Source organism: Chrysochloris asiatica, unplaced genomic scaffold (genome assembly GCF_000296735.1).
Source record: "Chrysochloris asiatica unplaced genomic scaffold, ChrAsi1.0 scaffold00032, whole genome shotgun sequence".
NCBI lineage: Eukaryota > Metazoa > Chordata > Mammalia > Afrosoricida > Chrysochloridae > Chrysochloris > Chrysochloris asiatica.
Window position 1 is genome coordinate 10,162,687 of NW_006408550.1, and position 8,043 is coordinate 10,170,729.

The 8,043-nt window shown below is 37.6% G+C and overlaps 1 protein-coding gene across 1 annotated transcript in view; it reads left to right on the top strand.

Moving 5' to 3' along the window:
• LOC102817221 (myoD family inhibitor domain-containing protein-like) overlaps positions 1-8,043 on the top strand; it is a 92,890-nt gene that overhangs the window by 55,716 nt on the left and 29,131 nt on the right. The window contains exon 3 of the mRNA XM_006859357.1: positions 3,202-3,477. Within this exon, the coding sequence (XP_006859419.1) occupies positions 3,202-3,477 (276 nt within the window). The remainder of the gene's footprint in view (positions 1-3,201; positions 3,478-8,043) is intronic.

The following is an 8,043-nucleotide window of genomic DNA, read 5'->3' on the forward strand; positions in this document are numbered from 1 at the left end:
GTCTTTGAAGTGATTTTGACTCACGGTGCCCCTATAGGTCAGAGTAGAAGAATCCCCTAGGGTTCCCGAGCCTGTAAATCCTTACAGAAACCAAGGGCTTCACTTCTCTCCTGCAGAGTAACTGGTGAATTCCAGCAACCTTGAGATTAGCAGCCCAGTCCTTAACAAACTGCGTGGTGAGGGCGCCTTCATTCACTATGTAAATTGGGGTTAGTTAACATGTTTACACTGTTTCCATTCGTTTTGGCTTTCTTTTTATGTTTTACGTTTTTTCAATTTTTGCTATAAAATCTCGGCTTGCTTTTTTCCTACCTTAATTCCTAATATCACTATCCTAATTCTTAATATAGAGTTTGGGTTTTTTTGTTGTTGTTTTGTTTTGTTTTTCTCTTTTGTTGTTCATTTTTGCTACTGTGAATAGTAATTTTTCTTGTATATTTGCTAATTGTTTACTTTTTACATATAGTAACTCTGTTGATTTTTATAACTGATCCTGTATTACTTTTTCTGAATTAATAGATTTCCAGAATTTACCATCACTTAGATTTTTCTCCAGAGTATTTAAGTCATGAGCACGTCGCAAAAATTTCCTTTCTTTTCTTTCTAAGATTCAGATCTGTTTTTTTTGGGGTTTTTTTTTTTTTCTTGTTTATTCTTTTCTCCAGGACCTCTAATGTAGCATTACATAATAAGGGTGAAGGCAGGCCTTCATTTCTTGTTGTTGTGCCATTGAGTTGGTGTTGACACACAGGGACCTTTTGCACAAAAGAACAAAACACTGCCTGGTCCTGTACCAGCCTCATAATTATTGCTACGCTCGAGCCCGTACCTGCTGCCACTGTGCCAATTCATCTTGTTGGGGTCTTCCTCTTTATCGCTGACCCTCCACTTTACCAAGCATGATGTCCTTCTCCAGGGACTGGTGCCGCCTGATAATATGTCTGAAGTATGAAAGATGAAGTCTGTCCATTCTGGCTTCTATGGAACATTATGGCTGCACTTCTTCTAATACAAATTTGTTCATTCCCTTGGCAGTCCGTGGTACTTTTAATATTCTCCAGCACCATAACTCAAATGCATCAATTCTGTGATCGTCTTTACTTATCAACTCTTTTAGGCATATGCAGTTATTGAGAATACCATGGTTTGGGTCAGGGTCAAGCTGACATCTTTTTTCTTCAACTCTTTAAAGAGGTCTTGTGCAGCAGATATGCCTAATGCAGCATGTCTTTTGATTTCCTGACTGCTGCTTCCATGAGTATTGATGGTTGATTCAAGCAAAATGAAGTCTTTGGTCCTCACTAAAATTGGGGTACTTCTAAAATGTGGGTGTTTAATTGTGGTGCCTAGAGTCTTGGTATGGCTCTGTAGGACAAATACTGCACTGCTGATCACAATGTCTTGGGTTCACATCCACTAGCAACTCCTCAGAAACCCTGTATGGGTTGCTATGAGTTGGCACTTAACAGCCAAAACAATTGTGGTAGCTACATTTAAGAAGAAATCAGGTTTAAAAAATTCCCTTGAATTCCCAACTTTCTACAAATTGGTTATTTTAAAACCAAGTTCAAGAATTAACATAGAAAATATTTCCTTTTCAAGGATTTAAGATGGAATTATTTTTTAAAGTGTATTCTTCTTTATGTTGTCAAGGTTTGAATACCTGAATTCAATGTTCCTTTCTTTTTATCTTAAATGATTTCAAAATTCAAGTAATTTGCCTTGTCAATTACAGAAGTAACACCAATGTGTTTATAGCACCCAGAAGAGGGCTAGGCACAAAGAAAGCAAACAATACCTGCTGTAGGAGTGTTGAATTACTTTTTCAGATTTGCAATTTATTTAAAAAAGAATTCATCTCTTACTGTTATATCCTTGTGTACACCTTTGACAATCCTGTTTTCATTTTTTTTTTTTTTTTTTTTTCTGATTTGTAATTATTAAATGTGGAGTTCTGGTGTGACGCTGTGTGTTAAAGCACTGGACTGCAAAGACAGTTTGATCTGCGTGATTGGTGGTTCAAGCACAACAGCCGCTCCTCGGAAACCTTATGCAGGGTCATTGTGGGTCAGAATTGACTCGGTGGCACTTAACAGCAACAACAATAATTATTAAGTATGATTTGTCTATGTATGGTGCTGTAGAATCAGTAGTGGACTGCGAACCACATGGGCATTGGTTCAAATCCAACAGCTGTCCCTTGGAAACCCTGTCCAGGGTCACTGTGAGTGGAAAGGCACTAACCAGTACCAAGGATGCCCATATCAAAGCTCCCTGATGGCGCAACAGTTAGCTGCTCAGTTGCTTAACCTAAAGGTCAGTGGTTTAGAGTCCCCCAGCAGCTTCATGGGAGAAAGCTCTAGTGATCTACTCCCATTTGATTAAAGCCTATACTACTACCAAAGGAATCATTAGAATGCCCTGGATAGAGTGGAAGAGAAATGTGGAATAAAACTCAAAAGCATGAAAATGACCAGGCTTCCTGCTTGAATAGATTGGTGAAGCCCCTGAGACTATGGCCCTTATTTATCGTTCAGGCCTGGTCAGGGGATCAGTAACAATAGGGAGGTACATGCACCTTAGAATAATCAACTATTTAACATCCAAGGACACATTTCAGAAGGAGGAATGGAAACAGGCACCACAGGGACAAAGTGGGATAATTGTGAGGATTGCAGTCAAAGAGATGACATAAAATGTGTATAAATTGTTATATGGAAAATGGATCAGCTCTATGAACTGTCACTGAATTCACAATAAACAGTTATAAAAACAAAACAGAAAGATTACAGCCTAGAAAACCCTTTAGGGCATTTATGCTCTGCCTTTGAAGTTGTTGTGAATCAGAGTGGACTCTACAGTATCTAACAACAATGTCTTTATCTGTTAGTACGATGACACCTGTGAGAAGGGGGACTCGAAGGGACTGTCTTGTTTTTCCGCAACTCGGGAGTTTTCCGCCTTTGACAGGGTGTAGTCTTAACAATGTTCTGTTGTTCCTTTTAGTAGAAGATATTTGACTTTTCCTTCTGATGTGTTTTTACCTTGTACATATTCCAGCTTTCAAAGGTTTCAACTGTATTTTCTTCTTTATTTTTAGTATCATGGTTAAAATAACAGCAAAAAAAAAAAAAAAAAAAAACTAGAAACCTGTTACTGAATGTATTTAACTAGTTATATTTTTCTTGTCTTTCAATTTAGCCCAACCTCAGCGGTTGCCTCAGCTTCAAACTTCAGCACAGGAATCGAGTGAGGAGGAAACAGGCAAGATAAAAAACAGCCACGCGAACCTGAGCAATGGAAATGGAATTCACCATGGTGTGAAACACGCATGTGCAGACAATCAAAAACTTTCCTCACCAGTGTCTCAAAAAATGCATAGAAAAATTCAGTCCAGTTTGTCTGTAAACAATGACATCAATAAGAAGAGTAAAGTCCATGCTGTCTTTTCTCAAAAAACAGGCTCCTCACCAGAAGGTAAGCTTGTTTTCTGTACCTCTTTAATTTGACAAGAAGTAAAATCATAGTCACTAGTAATTATTTGATGAGGTAAATAAATACCAGTGGGGAATTTTGGTAAAATGAAATTGGATTTACTCAAAGGAAAACATAAGATAGAAAGCACAATGACAATGGACATCCCTGTTTTAACTATCATTTTCTGGAGTGAAAAGTGGTTGCTTTTAATATAATGGCTATTATTTCTTTTTTTAATGCTACACTAAAAAGTATGTAGCCAACATTTTTTGGACATCCATGAGTGTTGGTGCGTCAGTATTTTTTCCTTCCCTGATGTAGTTTGATGTTCTATGGTTCAGAGTTAGGTTTTGCCTTACAAATCAGTTCTTCAATATGAACAGTTAAGGCTGGAAAAGTATTTGTTTGAATTAGAGCAAATAGAGTTCATGTGCTTGCCATGGGGTGGGCCAGGTGGACAATGATGCTAGACTAACCAGCGTCTTCCAATCATTTTGTGGTCAGTCCTCTCCCACCCCCACCAGCTCTACCCCCTGTCATAACATCAGGGTATCAGGGCCTGGATTCTAAGTTCCAGACTCACTGTGGTCTGTCCATTAGCTCCTTCCCTAGAGATACCTGGCTGTGATCTTGGAGCTCAGGGAGCTTGTGATTATATCTGCTAAAGTAACCTAGTCCTTGGCCTAGTGGAAGTTCAAATACTGTGAATGTGACCAAATTGTTCTTTATTCTAAAACATACCTGTGTAAGGACAGTCTATAGCCTCCTTTTATGTGGTTTGCTGCCAGTATTATGTTTCAAAAGAAAAGTTCCCGCTCAGACTTAAGATGCCCAATTTTCACTAGCATGTTATGTTGCCTTTCTTTGTTCCCCACTCTTCAACAGTTCTGAACATTTAAAACCTCAAATCTGATTTATATGTATAGGTAGATATTTTTTCTTTAATCCTTTTACCTTTTTATTTTAATTGTCATGGAATCTTAAATAGGGAAATTCTGTGAGATGCCTCTGGGAAGCTGGCCTTGCTTATTCACAGAGATCAACTGAGTTATAAATAGGAAATTGAATTGAGAGTTACCAGTAATGAGTAGGAGAAAGAATATTACATTTTGGTTACTGGTGTCTCAAACTCAACTGAGGTAAAGTGTTAGGTTGATCAAATAGTATGATAATAAATGGTCTGCACTGTTCCAGGTCAATGACACTACTTTCTAAACTAATTAGATTGAAAGGGACATGATTGACGCTTTAAAATGAGTTTGACATGTAAGCTGTATGGTCATCTCAAAAGCATAGGTAGGCTGTTAACTAAACTGTCTCTCCAAGGAACTGGGAAGGCAATGCAATTTTCTTTAGAAGATCTTGGCTTCTAGGTGATTGGGTGAAATAATGCAAGTGGTTTATACATTTGAATTTACTTACTCTATCCTTAACCTCCTAATAGTCACTTAATGTTTACTCATTTTATTGTTAGAGAATGTTAGCATTTGCATATGAATCCAGCTTTAAATAGTTTATGAAATCTTTATAAGCATTTCCATTATTTGCTTGCTTTTACTACTATGTCTGAATACAGCTTTTTAAGTAACATATGACAGAAGAGAAAAAATTAAGAGTATGCGGATGAGATTTAGTTCTCGTCTCTCCTTTTCTTCTCCTCTCCCATACACTCATACTTGTGACAGACTATTAGATTCTAGATGAGCAAAGTCCCATATAGACTAACTCATGTCCTAAAAACTGTCTTGATTGTGTTGAGGATATGAAAAGTGTCCTCTATAACATTGATGTGAGGCTAATTTAGTCAAAGTGGGTTTCTTTGACTGTGGTTGCTTAACATTTTGTTGTTCCAGTTCCTCTGAATTTTTCTCAAAATTATATTTCTTCTTGCCTTCCGAAGCAGTATATATCAGTCTGTTGGAAAATTGAATTTTAATAAATTTCACTGCTCAGCCAACACACTAAATGGAACAATAGTAATACAATTAGGGATATGTGGAGAGAGTGAAGAGCAAGCATGGAGAAAAGTTGACTGTGTCAAAATGTAATTCATTTTGTACGTAATGATCATTAGTTTTTGTTTACTTGGAATGTTTAATCAGATATTAAAAATGGAGACATTTATCTACAAGAAGTACTCATAAGGGGAAGAAGACGCTTCTCTACTATAGGATGAAAAGTATACATTTAAATACTGTACTTCCCTTAGTGACAGTAGGAGAGTAGATTATGCCATTAGTGAGATATAGTAATTACCTTTATACTCATCCATTTGATAGAAGAGCAACAAAAAGGTTTTACATGAGTATAGAATATCTGTAGTTTAGCCTTTAAACAAGGATTCCACCCCAAAGGGTGCTTCAAATCTCAGAGGTCTGTTTTTATAATAGTTGATGTCTTTATAAGCCATCTTAATACACAGAAGCTATCCACTATGCTTTGGTTTTTTAGTCAAACTATTCTCTGCCCTGCTGTAACAATTTAAATTAGTTTAGCATTCACTCAGAAGTTGGGTGGAGAGGAAATAAAACAATAGAGATACAGATAGATTGGCCAGGAAGCTTTAGGGTGTGGGGTGGTGAGGTGAGACTATTTAGAAACCCGGTTTCAGAATAATAAGCTAAGTGGGAAGAATTGGATAAATGTTATAGCCCTAGCACATTTTCAATTTTTTATGCAGCGATGAAATGTTTAAGTGATGTTTCTATTAGATCAAATAGCAATAAACAGATACAGTAACCAGGATGGACGTTTGTTTTCAACCCAAGAGTTGTATCAGATATGTGCTGTGGAGTATTTGGTTTTCTTGAAGAGCTCAAAACTGAGTGAGTTCAAAATTGAATGAGGCTAAAACTGGGTACAAGTAAAGGAATAGTCATGTATGTGCCCTTAAACAAGATCATCATTAATTCTCTAGGTCAGTTAGTTGGGACAATGAATAGCAATTAGGAAATCAGGAGGAATAATTTAATGCAGTGTGGATCTGATCGTAATGTATACTGTTGAATGTCAAGTGATGATGATGCACACTCCACATAGAGCTCCAAGATGCATTTAAAGACATAAAGCTAGAGGTTGGAAAAAGGAGTTAAAGCCAAATATACTAATTTATATTTGTTCTCCTAGAGGGATATTTAGCTATGAGCCTGCTTGAGTTTTCTTAAGTAGATATGTAAGAGGGAAAGGTCAGATGGCCGAGAACTGAGTGACTCCGAGATCGCTGGAGGCAGGCCAATTTGGTGGAGTAGTGTGTGAGTTCAGCTTGAGTGCTTGGGAGACAGTCCCATGGAAATTTTCAGACTCTTCTCTAGAGGTGATGTCAGATAGCTACAGATGGAGTAAGGCCATGGAACTGATAAGAAAGCTTAAGGAAGAGTTCAGAGTGCAAAGAGAAGACAGAGAGAGATTATATGACTGAGGGAATCAGCAGGCAAGTTGAGAGGAGAAACAGACTGAAGAAGGTAGTGTCGCAGGGACTGGGAAACAATGTTTAAGTGGACCAAATATTGTTAACAAGTTCAGTAGGATGAGTACTGAAACAATTTTGCAGGATTAAGCAATATGAATGTCATTTAGGTACTTAGTTAAGAGCCATTTTCATAGAAAAGCCAGATGTGCCTTGTGGAATATGATGAAATACAAGTGATGATAGGAGTTCTAGAAAAGCCAGATTTTAGGGTAGATATATAGGGATCTGGGAACTTTGTGTTATTTGTTTTAAGTTGGGAAAGACTTTATGTTTATTTTGGATGGAACTAGTTGTAGAAAGAGGAACTGTTTGAAGTTATAAACAAACAAACAAACAACAAAGACTTACTGTCATCTAGTGGCTTCTGACTCATAGCAACCCTGGGTTTCTGAGACTATAAATCTTATTGTAGCAGACAGCCTCATCTTTCTCCTGAAGTTAGTAGCCCAATGCCTATCCTACAGCACCACCAGGGCTCCTAAAATGTGTGAAGCTATGGTGGTGATGTGCTGTGGAGTCGGAACCGACCCATAGCGACCCTGTACAGGGTTTCCGAGGCTGTAAATCTTTACGGGAACAGAAAGCCTCATCTTTCGCCTGTGGAACAGTTGGTAGTTTCGAACTGCTGACCCTAAGATTTGCAGCCCGATTCGTAACTACTACGCTACCAGAGAAGCTATAGGAAGTTAATCTTGACAAGCCAGCATATAGGTTCTTTTGAGTTCAAATTTAGAGTTCAATATACTGAACCATGTAAATGCACACCCATGTGTTTCTCGCATATTGATGTAATCCATATCATAATTCATGTCTGATGGCCATGTGGTCTGTTTATTGGTAATCTGGAGGAAAAAGAAAAGTATGAATTTTAAGCCTAGGCAGACTGGATTATAATCATATTCCGTTATTTTTAATTAAAACCATTTTTATGATGCTTCGATATGGATTACATCTCAATGTCAAGAAAACAAAAATCCTCACCACTGGACCAATAAACAACATTCTTATCCACGGAAAAAAGATTGAAGTTGCCAAGGACTTCATTCTTCTTGGATCAACTATCAACACTCGCAGAAACAGCAGTCAAGAGATCAGAC